General features: G+C 46.6%; 1 protein-coding gene across 2 annotated transcripts in view; it reads right to left on the bottom strand.

Moving 5' to 3' along the window:
- Nucleotides 1-15,728, bottom strand: part of LOC144767993 (guanylate-binding protein 1-like) — a 185,075-nt gene that overhangs the window by 108,188 nt on the left and 61,159 nt on the right. For both annotated transcript variants that reach the window (XM_078651384.1, XM_078651383.1), the window contains exon 7: nucleotides 13,548-13,825. In XM_078651384.1, the coding sequence (XP_078507510.1) occupies nucleotides 13,548-13,825 (278 nt within the window). The remainder of the gene's footprint in view (nucleotides 1-13,547; nucleotides 13,826-15,728) is intronic.

The raw sequence follows: 15,728 nt of genomic DNA, 5'->3' as shown, positions 1-15,728 counted from the left end.
ACGCATTGTGCTTTAAAAAAAATTAAAATAGCTAAAATGGCACTTGATCTCTTTGGGCGTGGAAGACTGTGAATTGAGTTGGTGGCTTTTGAGAACTTGCTCTTGTAATGAGCCATGTGCTCAGCCCAGGAGCCGTTCGCAGCAAAGACCAACCCAAGATAAGGAAAGTTGCTAGTGCTCATCAAAATCTGTATGCCCACAGATATAAAACTAAGTTGCAGTTTCCTGGGACCACACAACATTATAAAAGACTTTTTAAAGTTTGTACATAGGCCCACGCTATCCATGTGGTTGACAAAACCCTGCACTAAGGTGCGTAAGGAATTCGGAGTGTGGCCCATAAGGACCGCGTCATCTGCATAGAGTAGTACGGGGAGTGTTTTCCCATTGATTTTTGGGACGTCTTGGGTCAAAGATTTTAATGTTTTATCCAGTCCATTAATGTAGATGATAAAAAGGAGGGGGGCTAGCACACAGCCGTCTGACCCCCCTTCCTACATTAATAGGTTCGTTGACCTCACCCCCACTACCAATCCTGACCCGAGCTTTAAGTCTTTGTGTAGGTGTGCCAAGAAATGCACCAAGGGTAGTCCAATCCATAGGCCAAGATGATAGATCAGATCTTTGACCTATTAACAAGGTCGAAAGCAGAGGTAAAATCCATGAAGGCCGAATAGATTGGCGAAGCCCGCACAATAGTGTATTTGCACATAATGAAGGCATTGTTCGTTGGTGCCAACCTTGCTTCGAAAACCCAATTGACAGGGCTCTAAAATACAGCTTTCCTCAGACCACACAAGTATCTTGTTCTATAGGACTCTGCCCAAGATTTTTAAAGGATTGTCAATTAAGGAGATGGGCCTACAACAGTTGGGTTGGGAACTATCCCCCTTTTTGGAAATCAAGACAATGATGCTTGTAGACCAGGAACTGGCTAACCGGGCGTGCATTAAATTGTTAAAAACATTTAAAAGTCTGGTTTGCATTTAAAAAGGTCAATAGGTAGCCCATGTGGGCCGGGAGCTTTGTTGCCGACACTCTGCTGGATCGCTTCTTCCACCTCAGACAGGGTTATCTGTATTCTAGTTAGTGGCCCAGGCTTGAAGTAGTCTGCCTCTTGTGCGGGAGCAGCATACATTTTTGTGAAGTGGTTTTCCCATGACTCACTCGCAATGGTGCAGCTAATGGGAGTAAGAAGCTGCCCCATGGATCACAGGTCCCTCACGGCTGACCAAAATGTATCATCCTTTTTAGGTCGAGCTGGCGTTGGAGCGCGAAGCGCTCCCGCCAGCGAGACTATAGTCACCTTCCTCCCTGTCAAGGGAGTAACAGCTGTGAACGAGCCCGATACAGACCTGGGTACGAGCCGACCCAGGTCTGTGAACGCGCTTCAAGGTTGAGCAGCTTGTGCACGTTTGTTGGACGTCAGGCGCTGCAAGCCCGCCAGACCAATTATCCCAGCATGAAACTCTACTTCCTGAGGCGCCACAAGAACAATTATCCCAGCAGGAGTCTCCACTTCCTCAGGCACCGCAACAATTATCACAGCATGAGACCCACTTATCACAGCATGTCAACAGGCGCCCCAGGCTGCTGGAGCACTCAACTATAATTAATGTGCAGTTCAGTGCTCCAGCAGCGTGGGGCGGCTCTCTGCATGCTGTGATAATGATCACTTTGGGGCCTCATGCTGTGATAATTAGGGCGGCATGCTCTATTTGCAGCACTGAACATTTTCAAAGAAGGCGAAGCAGTGACATTCATTGGAGACACTCACCCTCACGCCCTCACCCCCTCACCCCTCACACACCTCCTCACCCTCACACACCTCCTCACCCTCACACCCTCACCTTCACACCCCCTCACACAAACCCTCACATACCCTTACCAGCACCGCAAAACACAACACAACACAGCACAGCAAAACACAACACAGCACAGCAAAACACAACACAGCACAGCACAGCACAGCAAAACACAACACAGCACAGCAAAGCACAGCACAGCAAAACACAGCACAGCAAAACACAACACAGCACAGCAAAACACAACACAGCACAGCACAACACAGCACAGCACAGCAAAACACAGCACAGCACAACACAGCACAACACAGCAAAACACAGCACAGCACAGCAAAACACAACACAGCACAGCAAAACACAACACAGCACAGCAAAACACAGCACAGCAAAACACAAGACAACACAGCACAGCACAGCAAAGCAAAACACAGCACAGCAAAGCAAAACACAACACAGCACAGCAAAACACAACACAGCACAGCACAGCAAAACACAACACAGCACAGCAAAGCACAGCAAAACACAGCACAGCACAACACAACACAGCACAGCAAAACACAACACAGCACAGCAAAACACAGCACAGGACAGCACAGCACAGCAAAACACAGCAAAGCACAGCACAGCAAAACACAGCACAGCACAGCAAAACACAGCACAGCACAGCAAAACACAGCACAACACAACACAGCACAGCACAGCACAGCACAACACAGCACAGCACAGCAAAACACAGCACAGGACAGCACAGCACAGCAAAACACAGCACAGCACAGCAAAGCACAGCACAGCAAAACACAGCACAGCACAACACAACACAGCACAACACAACACAACACAGCACAACACAACACAGCACAGCAAAACACAGCACAGCAAAACACAGCACAGCAAAACACAGCACAGCAAAACACAGCACAGCAAAGCACAGCACAGCAAAACACAGCACAGCAAAACACAGCACAGCAAAACACAACACAGCACAGCACAGCAAAACACAGCACAGCAAAACACAGCACAGCAAAACACAGCACAACACAGCACAGCACAGCAAAACACAGCACAGCACAGCAAAACACAGCAAAACACAGCACAGCAAAGCAAAGCACAGCAAAACACAGCACAGCAAAGCAAAGCACAGCAAAACACAGCACAGCAAAACACAGCACAGCACAGCACGGCAAAACACAGCACAGCACAGCAAAGCACAGCACAGCACAGCACAGCGCAGCAAAACACAGCACAGCACAGCAAAACACAGCACAGCAAAACACAGCATAGCACAGCAAAACACAGCACAGCAAAACACAGCACAGCAAAGCACAGCGCAGCAAACACAGCACAGCACAGCAAAGCACAGCACAGCAAAACACAGCACAGCAAAACACAGCACAGCAAAACACAGCACAGCAAAACACAGCACAGCACAACACAGCACAGCAAAACACAGCACAGCAAAACACAGCACAGCAAAACACAGCACAGCAAAGCACAGCGCAGCAAAGCACAGCGCAGCAAAACACAGCACAGCACAGCAAAACACAGCACAGCAAAACACAGCACAGCAAAACACAGCACAGCAAAGCACAGCACAGCAAAACACAGCACAGCAAAACACAGCACAGCAAAACACAGCACAGAAAAACACAGCACAGCAAAACACAGCACAGCAAAACACAGCACAGCACAGCACAGCAAAACACAGCAAAACACAGCACAGCAAAACACAGCACAGCACAGCAAAACACAGCACAGCACAGCAAAGCACAGCACAGCAAAACACAGCACAGCAAAACACAGCACAGCAAAACACAGCACAGCAAAGCACAGCACAGCAAAACACAGCACAGCACAGCAAAACACAGCACAGCAAAACACAGCACAGTACAGCAAAGAACAGCACAGCACAGCAAAACACAGCACAGCACAGCAAAACACAGCACAGCACAGCACAGCAAAACACAGCACAGCACAACACAGCAAAGCACAGCACAGCAAAACACAGCACAGCAAAACACAGCACAGCAAAACACAGCACAGCACAGCAAAACACAGCACAGCAAAACACAGCACAGCAAAACACAGCACAGCAAAACACAGCACAGCAAAACACAGCACAGCACAGCAAAACACAGCACAGCAAAACACAGCACAGCACAGCAAAACACAGCACAGCACAGCAAAACACAGCACAGCAAAACACAGCACAGCACAGCAAAACACAGCACAGCAAAGCACAGCAAAGCACAGCAAAACAAAACACAGCACAGCAAAACAAAACACAGCACAGCAAAGCACAGCAAAACAAAACACAGCACAGCAAAGCACAGCACAGCAAAACAAAACACAGCACAGCGCAACCAAGCACAGCGCAACCAAGCACAGCGCAACCAAGCACAGCGCAACCAAGCACAGCGCAACCAAGCACAGCGTAACCAAGCACAGCGTAACCAAGCACAGCGTAACCAAGCACAGCGTAACCAAGCACAGCGTAACCAAGCACAGCGTAACCAAGCACAGCGTAACCAAGCACAGCGTAACCAAGCACAGCGTAACCAAGCACAGCGTAACCAAGCACAGCGTAACCAAGCACAGCGTAACCAAGCACAGCGTAACCAAGCACAGCGTAACCAAGCATAGCGTAACCAAGCATAGCGTAATAAAGCACAACAAAACATAGCATAACAAAAAATAGCATAACAAAACATAGCATAGCATAACAAAACATAGCATAGCATAACAAAACACAGCATAGCATAACAAAACAAAACATAGCCTAACAAAACATGGCATAACAAAACATGGCATAACGAAACATGGCATAACAAAACATGGCATAGCAAAACATATAATAGCATATCAAAACATAGCATATCAAACACAACAAAACATAGCATAGCAAAACAAAGCATAGCAAAACATAGCATAGCATAACAAAGCATAACAAAGCATAGCATAACAAAACATAGCATAGCATAACAAAACATAGCATAACAAAACATAGCATAACAAAACATAGCATAACAAAACATAGCATAGCAAAACAAAGCATAGCATAGCAAAACACAACACAACACAACATAGCATAGCATAACAAAGCATAGCATAACAAACACAACAACGCATTGCATAGCATAACAAAACAAAGCATAGGATAGCAAAAAAGCATAACATGACAAAACAAAGCATAGAATAGCAAAACAAAACATTGCATAGCATAACAAAACATAGCATAACATAACAAAACATAGCATAGCATAACAAAACAAAACAAATCATAGCCTAGCAAAACATAGCATACCAAACACAACAAAACATAGCATAACAAAACATAGAAAAACAAAGCATAATACACACAACCACACACACACAACCACACACACACAACCACGCACACATAACCACAACCACACACACAACCACAACCACACACAACCACACACACAACTATCTATCTATCTATCGCCCTCACTCTATCTGTCTATCGATCTATCGCCCTCACTCTATCTGTCTATCGATCTATCGCCCTCACTCTGTCTATCTATCGCCCTCACTCTATCTATCGGCCTCAGTCTATCTATCTAATCGCCCTCACTCTATCTGTCTATCTATCGCCCTCACTCTATCTATCTATCGCCTTCACTCTATCTTATCGCCTTCACTCTATCGCCCTCACTCTATCGCCCTCACTCTATCTATCGCCCTCACTCTAACTATCGCCCTCACTCTATCTATCGCCCTCACTCTATCTATCAATTTATCTATCGCCCTCACTCTATCTATCAATCAATCTATCTATCGCCCTCACTCTATCTATCTATTTATCGCCCTCACGCTATCTATCTATCGCCCTCACTCTATCTATCTATCGCCAGCACTCTATCTGTCTAGCTATCTATCGCCCTCACTCCTATCTATCTATCTATCTATCTCGCTCACTCAATCTCTCTATCGCCCTCTATCTATCGCCCTCCCTCTATCTATCTATCGCCCTCACTCTATCTATCTATCCCACTCACTCTATCTATCGCATCACCACAGCATCACTAAGGGGCACAACAACATCACTATGCGCTACCACAGGATCATTGAATACCACAGCATCACTAGTCGCCACCACAACATCTCTCAGCCCCACCACAGCATCAATCTGTGCAACCATTTACCAACAACTGGGTCAAATATGATCTCTCAATGTTTCAAGCTTTATTACAAATGTCACAAAAAGAGGTTAGTATTTCACTTCTGTTCTTGGATTTTCGTCACAATAAAATACACTGAACATATTCTTCACAAAAGTTATTTACAAAAGTTTAAGCTATTGCCATTATAAATTACAATAACTTTTATTTAAGTATTAATTATTAAAAAAATTCAAAGCCATTGTTATTTGTAATATCAATACATCTAAGTCACGTGAATACAACACATATTGCATTACAAATGCTATAGGTGTCACAAGTTATAACTATTGGCATTGTAAATGACAAAGCTATTATTTTTGCTATTTTCAAAACCAACACATATATAAAAAATGTGTCATTTAAAATACCAATAGCTCAAACTTTCCTAATGCGAGACCTTATGCATTGCAAATGCTTGTTTGTGTTTGGAGCTATTGCTAGTGCCTCCCAGCGTTTTTTTCAGGATTTCCCTTTTCCGATTAGAAATCGCGGTTTTGTTCCTCAGCCTAGCCAGTTTCACTTCGAGGTTGCTCCTAGGATTACATGATAGGGCTCTGCGCAATTTTCTATTTGCCTCAGAGCACTCATGATCGAACCATCTGGGACCTAGTTTCACTGTGGAAATTGGTTTAGACAGAAGAGTTTTGATAGCTAGGCAGAGTTTGTTAAAATCAAGAACAGCCTCAGGGAATAGATCTTGGGCTGATAAACATGAATTTATGAGAAGCATATTATCCATTACCATTGTCTGAAACAGGTTGTTATTATCAATACACCTCCATTCCAGTCTCAAATTGTCGGTCGAGGGCGTTAAGTTCCTGGCCCAACATTCAGAGGTAAACATGGGCTGGGGGGCTAGTCTCAAAAGTGTTTTAATTGGGTTGTGGTCCCCTTGACTCATAGCAATAACTTCTGCTTCCATTAGATGGTCTGCAAGGGGAGGAGAAATAAAAACAAAACCTGTGGTGGAGGCACATCCCCTTCCTCAGAATGTTGGCACAGAATGATTATTAGCATATGTTATGCCCACAAAATCCATAGCGTTGGTGAGGTTATGCATGCTCAAAAACATAGCCAATTCTGCACCCCTGATACAGGTAGATCTTGAGTTAAAAGCCCCTGAGCTATATGTAGTCTTTATTAATTTCGCATTGAAGTCGCCACCAAAGAGGATACCAATAGTTTTAGCTGATTCTTGCTGGCAACCAAGATTAGAAATAAAATTAAAAAGCTTAATGAAATTCTCATTAGGGATGGAGTTGAAATCATTATTGTAAATGTTAGACCTGGCACTATTGGCATGGGTCTCCCTTCCATTTTTCACTTTTGTCTCCTCTGTGTTTGCTGGTGCTCGATGCTCTGGGCGCTGTGCCACTGCCATTCAGTGCCACAGCGCAAATGCTCCCTATTGTAAATTAACTGTATTCACTGGTATAATCCTAATTGACCTAAGGACCATGATAGGAAAGTCGAATTTAATATGCCTCAGCTCCAAATATTAAAGTGCATCTTTTAGTGACGATTATTTTTATATTCTGTGTTTCAAACTACCACTTTTGGGAAGTAGGTGTTTTCTTGCCTAAGCCTTCCCTTCTGCTCTGCCATTATGTGTATTTGCTGTCTGGTTTTGGAGGGTCAGGGCAGGCTGGGACCGACCTGGACTGAACAGAGAGATCTGCAGTTGGACTATGGGAGGGGTGTCACTTTGATCTGAGCAGGGCTGTACCTGACAAGGTGAATGATGGCTCCACCTCCTACTGTGCGACTGATGGCAGACCCCACCTCTCCCTAAAAGGCATGATGCAGCTTCGTAAATAAAAGTACTGCCCCAGAGGAATTTTTTCAATTTCTTGATGGCCCAGAAGATACACAGTACCTCTCTCGATCACAGAGTATCGTAGCTCCTGACCAACAAGTGTTTGTGAAAGAAACGTGACGGTTACTTCTTTACCATTTTTTACTTGTTTAAGGACGACAGCGCCCAACATCTTTGAACTGGCGTCGGTAACTAGAATCAAACTTGAAGTGTCAAAGCTCTGAAGAGAGGGAAAATGACTTAGAGTCTTTTTGATATCCTCAAATTTCAATTAGCACTGGGAAGATGAAGAAAACTTCACAACCTTCTTTAGGAGGGACCATAATGTGAAGGTGCGACCAGCAAACTGAGCAGCAAATTTATTATAGTACTCAGCCATCCCTAAAAATGTGAGAATTTCGTCTCTGGATTGTGGGATAGGAAGCTCCTCAATGGTCATCACCAGACGATCTCTAGGTCTAACTCCTCCCTCAGTCAGTCTGTGGCCCAGGCATCGATCTCCGAGAGATTAAACATGAATTTATTCTCGCACAAGGTTAAACCCCTCGCACTGAACCTCTCAAGGACGATCTTAAGCCTTTCATCATGTTCCTGTTGAGCTGAGCTATGAACCAAGACGTCGTCCCGATAAATCTTAACCCCCTACACACTATCCACCACGTCTTCCATGACTCTTTGAAAATCGGAGGCTGCGGAATTCAAGCCAAAAGGAAGACATGTGAACTTGAAAGTTCCGAAAGGTGTTATAAAGGCCGTCATGTTCATGGACTCATCATCAATCTTGACCTGATGATAGGCCACCTTGAGGTCTAGAGTGGAGAACACTGAAACATCTTTTAACTGTGCCAGCGTCTCTGAGATGTTGGGAAGCGGGTACCTGTCCGAGATAACTGCCTGGTTGAGGGCACGGAGGTCGACATACAATCTCAATTCTCCAAAGGCCTTGCGTGCTAGAACGACCGGAGCCAAACACTCACTGGCCTCTGTCTCAACAATGAATCCTTCTTTCTTTAATTTTCAATGGTATACTGCGCACTTTACACATCACTGGAATAGCATCAGGTTTGAGTGTGATACTGTGCGTGTACCCTGAGAGGCATCCTAACCTCTCGCTAAAAACGCTTTTAAATTCGTAACGCCAATCACATCTTTTGTTAATTTCTACTACATTAATTGACACAACATACAAATGAGCTGAGTGTGAAGTGATATCTCTGAGAATGATTGAAGGATCAATACCGGGAACCAGCTAGACCCCTAGATCAGGCTGATGGAACTAGCTGATAATGCTGTCACCTCTGCAAGAGACAAATCTTCCCTGCTGTTAGTCTTCTCTTATATTCAATGTTGCCCATAAAGTATCCAAACAACTTAATGGGTCGACCACCATAAGCTAGTGGCCTAATGTCGGGTTTGTAGACTTTCACCTTCCCATTCAATCCCCTGTCAAAGAACACCTTTGGGATAAGTGAAATCTTTGCTCCCGAGTAAAAAAGCATTCTGATTTTACAATCATTTACTTGTACCTCATCTACAGGGCCTTTACTCTTGTTCTCTCCATTTTGTAACAAAATTTACCCACAGTGCAATTCAACGTAATCAGAATCATTCTCATCCTCTAGAGAAACTTCTTTGACACGTCTGTCCATTTTGTTTGTTGGAGCTCTACAAGCTTAAGCAATGTGCCCAATTTTCCCACAATTGCTACACTTAGATTTGAGGACAGGACATGACTTGTCATTAGCAAGGTGACCAAACATGTCGCAACGAAAACATGTCACATTGGAGCTCCCGTTGGGTTTGAATGAAGAGGAATGTGCTGGTTCATGCCTTTTCAATGTTGTGAATGAAGATGAATGTGCTGGTTCACGCTGTTTCAAAGCAGGTTTCAAAGAGCTTTTTGTCACATTGTGTACTTTTTCTTCCAAATTTACGTTTTCCTTCTTGATGACCTCAACTCGGTTGAGAGAGTGTTCTATTATCTTAGCTATGGATACCACTTCATCTAATTTTGGGTCATCTTTTTGCCATAGTTCATCTTTGATTGTTTTCAACATTGCAACCCAACAAACTGATCAAAAATGTGCTCTTCAAGTGACCCATCAAACTTGCAGGTGGCACCCAATTTACGGAGAGCAGTAATGTATGCCTCAACAGATTCCTCAGGTTTCTGTGTTCGCCTTCCAAAATGATACCGCTCCAGGATAGTGCTGACCTTCGGAAGGTAGTGTTTAGACTTCCTGCCAGCCCCCTTCCCAAATCTTTAAAAGAACTTGCACAGGAAGAGTACCTCTCTCTGGGGTGTGGTCTGCTGAGGCAGAGGGTGCTGGAGCCTGGTGCAATGGGCAGTTGGAAGGAGAAACCTCCTGGCTGTCCCAGGATCCTGAACAGTGCCAGGAGAAGAGTTGAGGACCAGTGCGCAGAAGCATGGGCCTCTGCGCAAGGAGGAGAGAGACCCAGGAAGAATTCCAGGCGAAAGGCTGGCACAGGGAGCCAGTGAAGACTGCTCCCTGCCGAGACCACCCTCTTGGAGGCAAGGAGGGTAAAGGAGAGTGCTCCCAGTGGCTGGGGAGAGCCACCAGGAGCAAGAGGACAGAATGGAGCCGATCAGGTGCCTGGGGGCCGAGATACACCCCCCAGAAGGTAGGCGAACCTTGACCTCTGCCAGGACCGACAACGCAGCGCTTGGGGCTTCGCCGCCAGTCCAAAACGAGCCTCCAGGGTGGGTCAGGTCCAGGGGGCTGCCCCCACCAGAAGATAAGCCGGGGAGCGCCGTTGCGCTCCCTGTGAAGCTGCCCACAAGGGGTGCCAGGAGCCCACCCTAGCCCCCGACAAGACTGGGAGGAGGGGAGCGCCATCACACCCCCCTCTTTGGGACAAATCCAGCCGGGGAGCGCCGTCGCACCCCCGCGAAGAATTACCCAGGGGCCTGGGAACCCAACTCCGGGCCCCGTCACCCGGAAATAAAACCAGGGAGCTCAGTTGCCTACAGGGTGCCAGGAGCCCACCCTGGCCCACGATGAGAAGATGGAAGCCGGGGAGCACCATCACGGTCCCCGTGAAGAAATGTCCAAGGGGCCCAGGACCCCATCTCCGGGCCCCTGACGTGTGGAGGGAGGACCGGGGAGTGCCATTGCACTCTCCCGCAGCTGTCAGGAGGAGGGGGAGTGCGTCGCACTCTTGCGGCCAGTGCAAGCTTCTGTGTCTGACCAAATCTGCAGTGATGACTCCCGCGGCAGCACATGAGGGTGCTGGCTGGACAGGGAGCCGGTAGGAGCAGCCGGGGTGGGCTCCCCAGGCAGCCCTCCAATGAGGAGAGCCTCGAGGGTCCCGGGTCGGATCGGGACCCAGGACACAAAAAGAAGAGGAGCGAGGGGCCCGGGTAGGATTGGGCCCCCGAAAAACACAGAGTGGCCGGGGGTGGGCTCCCCGAGCCTAAGCACTCACCTGGTGGTCCAGGTGGGACCGGACCCTCCAACAAGGGAAGCATCGGCAGGAGGCCAACATCGCAGCTCTCCCCAACGCAGCGGGAGAGCCGCTGTTATAATATTCACGAAGCAGGAGAGCCTCACCCCATAATGCCCTGCAGGCCTGGATCGGCATGCATGGGAAAACCGCAGTTTTTTTGTGTGTGGTGGCACCCGGAGGACAGGGTCACTACAAGGTGTATGCCAAGGTGCAGGGAGAGCTGTTGGAGAAGCGCAGTCTCCCCCAGGATGAAAATTAAAGTCCCTCCCTAAGTCTCATGGAGACTTGAAAAGAATAATCCCTCAAGGGCTCAGCCAGCATTTTAACTCTTCCTGGGCTGGAACTTTTGTTTATAGTTGGGGGTGTATTGAGAAGTGAGCCTAGGGATGAAGGGCTGAGTGGGGGATGTCTGGAGAAGGGCATCCCCTGGAGGTGTAGAGGTGTAACTGCACAAGAAATGCAATTACTAATGTTATTTCATTTAGAGGGACCGAAAGTAACATGTGTAATGTGAAGTACCTGTGTAAGGTGATGTCATAAGCAAAGTGGGGTTATGTTGCCAGACATTCCTGCTAGGATGTCTGGCTGTATATGCGTAATTCTGTGATTCATCTGTGATGCCTTTAGGGGCTGTAATTGCAATGCATTCTAATGATCCACAAATGTGAGGAGTACTGTCATTCTAAAGTGATGCCTAAACATTTATTCTTGACGCTGCGCTTAGGTGAAGAACCCAGACTGCTAGACCTTAAGATGTCAAGGTGTATACATCATGGTCAGTAGGAAATGCTCAGTCAGGGTTGTGTGTCACCAATGCAGGGTTACCTGATTTTAAGGCTTGTTGAGATAATGGGGTGGGTCGCCACTGGGAGGGTTCCAGTGTGCAGGGCCCTCGCTCCAGGTTATGTTTAACTAACTGCATTGGGGGCAAGATGATGTGCATACATGAGAGTGGTGGCACTAGACTCCCCCACCCTCCGCGGGAGTGGTAGAGATGATATGCAATGTCACAAAGTAATTCCAACAGCTTACGTATATTTGTAAATTGGTGCATAGTATTGAGTAGTGTGTGTGTTTAATAAATGTACTCTTACCCTTATAAAGCAAAGTACAGACTGGACAATGAATTATTGAGTGTTATTTTTTGCGCACCTGTAAATGGCGATTACTAGCCCACACCACCTCCCTTGAGTAAGCCTCAGACTGCTCGGCAACGCTACCCTCTGAGAGTCAGGCGCTACAATTGGGTGTTTGGTTCCCAGTGAAGGACAAATGTAGCCATATTAATTGTGCAGGCCTCACAGATACTGCCTCGTTTTCCAACATCAACCCACTATAGGCAGGGCTAGGCCAACCAGGAAAATGTGCTATACAAATATACATAACATGCACATATGTTTGCAAGGTCTCTCTGAATTGGTTCAGGTGCAGATAATGGAAGAACCTAGTCAGGTAGACTTCTGAAAAGAATGATTGTACGTATGTTAAGGAAAGTGTTTTGCCCTTGCAACAGAAGTGATATACATAGCCAGATATCTAGTTAGTTCTTCTCTTCAGTTAAGGAGGTTACATAGAGATTACACAATGATCAAACACCATAATGACGGATCAGCCAGAGCTATAAAAAAAAGAAATGACCAATAAGAGGACCCTTTTTCAACAAGTCCCTGGACTGCATTTTAACAAGGAGGATATTATCATTACATTATTAATCAATAGCGCACACTTTCAAAATCAAAATACTTTACATTTGTTTCTAGTTGTCAAGTGCAGCATTTCAACTGAGTGTCACTGTTGCATCCCATAGAAAAGAAAATAGCAGCCAAGATTATGGGCTTTTAGAAGGCTACCTTATTTCGTATACTGAGGAGTTCGCTTTGCAACTAAAAGACACGAAGGTTGATCAAATGTGTACAGGCCTTAATGCTTAGTAATGGTCCAAAAAGAAGGCATAGACATGCACAAAATCTAGGGATGTATACAGGAAATAGAAGGTTATTTTACGTTTCACTGACACACACACACACTATCCTTTGCTGTTAACAAGGTGTTGAACAGCAGAGAGAGGAATGAATTGCAGAGGTAGGATAGCAATTCAGACTAGTATGTCTGCAAACCTATGCAAGATTCACAACCCTTCTTGAGTGTTTTGTACATTTCCTATTTAGTCAACTTGACTTTTGGTGTTTTTTTTGTGGGTCATAGATGTCGATCCATCACTTAAAACACAGAAACCATCAAAATATTTGAGTCAAAGTTGGTTGATGACTTTACCTTGAGCATGCCCTGGTAATGGTGGTCTTTGTCTTTGAAGGAGCGTTTCATGAAGATATCGAGGGCTTCTCGCACACACTTCCCATGCGCATCAGAGAGCTCTTGGACTGCTGCTGGCAACTTCACCAGCTTCTCCATCTGGGTCTTGTAGTGTTCCTCAGCGTCCAGCATGGCCGCCTCATTTTCACTTTTGGCCATTGATAGAACTGCATTCTCAATACAAGGAGCCCCTCCATTCACAATGGTTGTCACGTAGTTATTGACCAAGATGCCGAACTCTAAAAGGCAGAAGAACTAATATAAATTAAAAGCAGCTGTAACAAGTGTCATATAAAAAGTGCCATGTCAGAACTGTAGAACCCCATTAGCAGCTGCTGCACCCATCGCTTCTCAAGGGTAACATGAGAGATGAAAGAGTTGAGGCTCAATGCAGTGTGTGCATCAAGGAGCCCACTCTCCTCATACAGAACAGCAAGGCCCCCCTTCACCTTGTATGGATACGTGCCCCCCTTACATTGTAAATGTGTGGTCAGGCCACAGGTGTGTAGGAGTGACAGAGCCTAGGTGTGCACTCCTGCAACCTGCGATTGGTCAGAATGTTCCAAGAGTCCTAAAAAGAAGAGATGTCAATTAGCAACAAGAAGATGGCCTGATGGACAACGTGGGCAGGACATCACTTCCTATGATTGGCTGGGTGGATGAAGAGGGGCACCTGGAGTCTAACTTGTGAAAGACTGATCTTGGGAGTGAGTTCAGTTGAGAGTGTGGTGCTGGAGAGCCAGAAGGAAGGCAACGGCTGCAGCCACCTCCTGGGGGATTGTGCGGGGACCTTTGAAGGCACCTCACAGATACTGAGCAGTGCTGCATCTTGAGCATCAGGAGTGTGTTCCCACAGGAGGCCACTGGACACAGGGTACCAACTAATACATGGATGAGGCACTATATCAATGTTACTACATCAGCGTCGCACCTCCAGATGTCACCATTGCAGTGCGTGCCACTGACTAAGAGTCACTAATTTAATGTACTTAAATTAACTGTTAGGATCAGGTTTAAGTTAGTTACAGTTATCTAAATCTATTTCATATAAAGAAGATTAATAAAGGGATAGGGACACTTTTCGTATTAGGGTTGTCAATAATTATTAAAATTAATTTAATTTGAACAGCTATGTAGGTTGTTATTAGTATTCTTATTATTACTGCTACTGCTACATATAGGTGAAAACTAGTAATTGAATTCAGTTCATGTTAATTAAAGATCCTATAGTTGTAGGGTGAATATTTAATTAATTTAAATGAATGCAAAATAAACAAGGGTGGGTGTAAGGCAGATAAGGAAACAGATCATTCATTTTAAATATTCAAATAACTTAGGGGCCCATTAGGATGGCGGGGGCGATCCGCCCGCCATCCTCCCAAGAATGACCCCCACCACATTAGGATGGCTGGGAGATCCGCGTCGGACGGGAAGACCGTCTGCTGCTTTTCCACCGGTCGATTCGTTGACCGGCCGGAAAAAGGCATATTAGGATGCATGACTTTCCATGGCGGTGACTCCGACATGGAAAGGCATGCGGTCCTTGTCTATGGTGGCCCGTTGCGGGCCCCCAGAGTGTTGAGGGGGTGAGGGGTGCACATGGAGGTAGCTATGGTACCCCCCCTACATTGGCATGGACAAGTTGGCCGGCACCGTGCGGTGCCTGTCACCGTGTGCATGCCAATACACAACATGCATCCACATCATTGTGGCGGGCGGTGCTGCCAGCACCTCCCGCCACAATGTTGTGGATGGGGATGCCACCACCAAGGTGGCGGTGGCATCCTAATGTGCATGGCATGGGGCGTGGCCAAGATGGTGGTGTGAGCGGACGGACGACTCCGGAGCTCCCGCCGACAGCCTTTTCTAGCACCGACCTTCAGGTCGTTCTAGCATCAGTCGGCCCGTGTACGGGTGGCGGATTTGCCCGGGGTCCCTGTGGGCCGCTTTCTGGGCCGGAGTGAGCAGTTGCCGTGCCGTTTTGGGCCAGCGGCCTGCGGAGAGCCGGAGCAGCGGCTCCGCCAGTGGAGGGAGGCACAAACGCTGAGCCAGTTAACGCAGCACCCAAGTACCGGAGCGGTGGCCTGGGCGGTCCGGAGAACGGCGGTGTGGGTGCCAGAGAACAGGTGCCAGCATTGAGGG

This window comes from Lissotriton helveticus, chromosome 7 (assembly GCF_964261635.1).
Source record: "Lissotriton helveticus chromosome 7, aLisHel1.1, whole genome shotgun sequence".
Classification (NCBI taxonomy): Eukaryota; Metazoa; Chordata; class Amphibia; order Caudata; family Salamandridae; genus Lissotriton; species Lissotriton helveticus.
The sequence above is the reverse complement of the archived record's forward strand: the minus strand, read 5'-3'. Positions and strand labels throughout refer to the sequence as shown.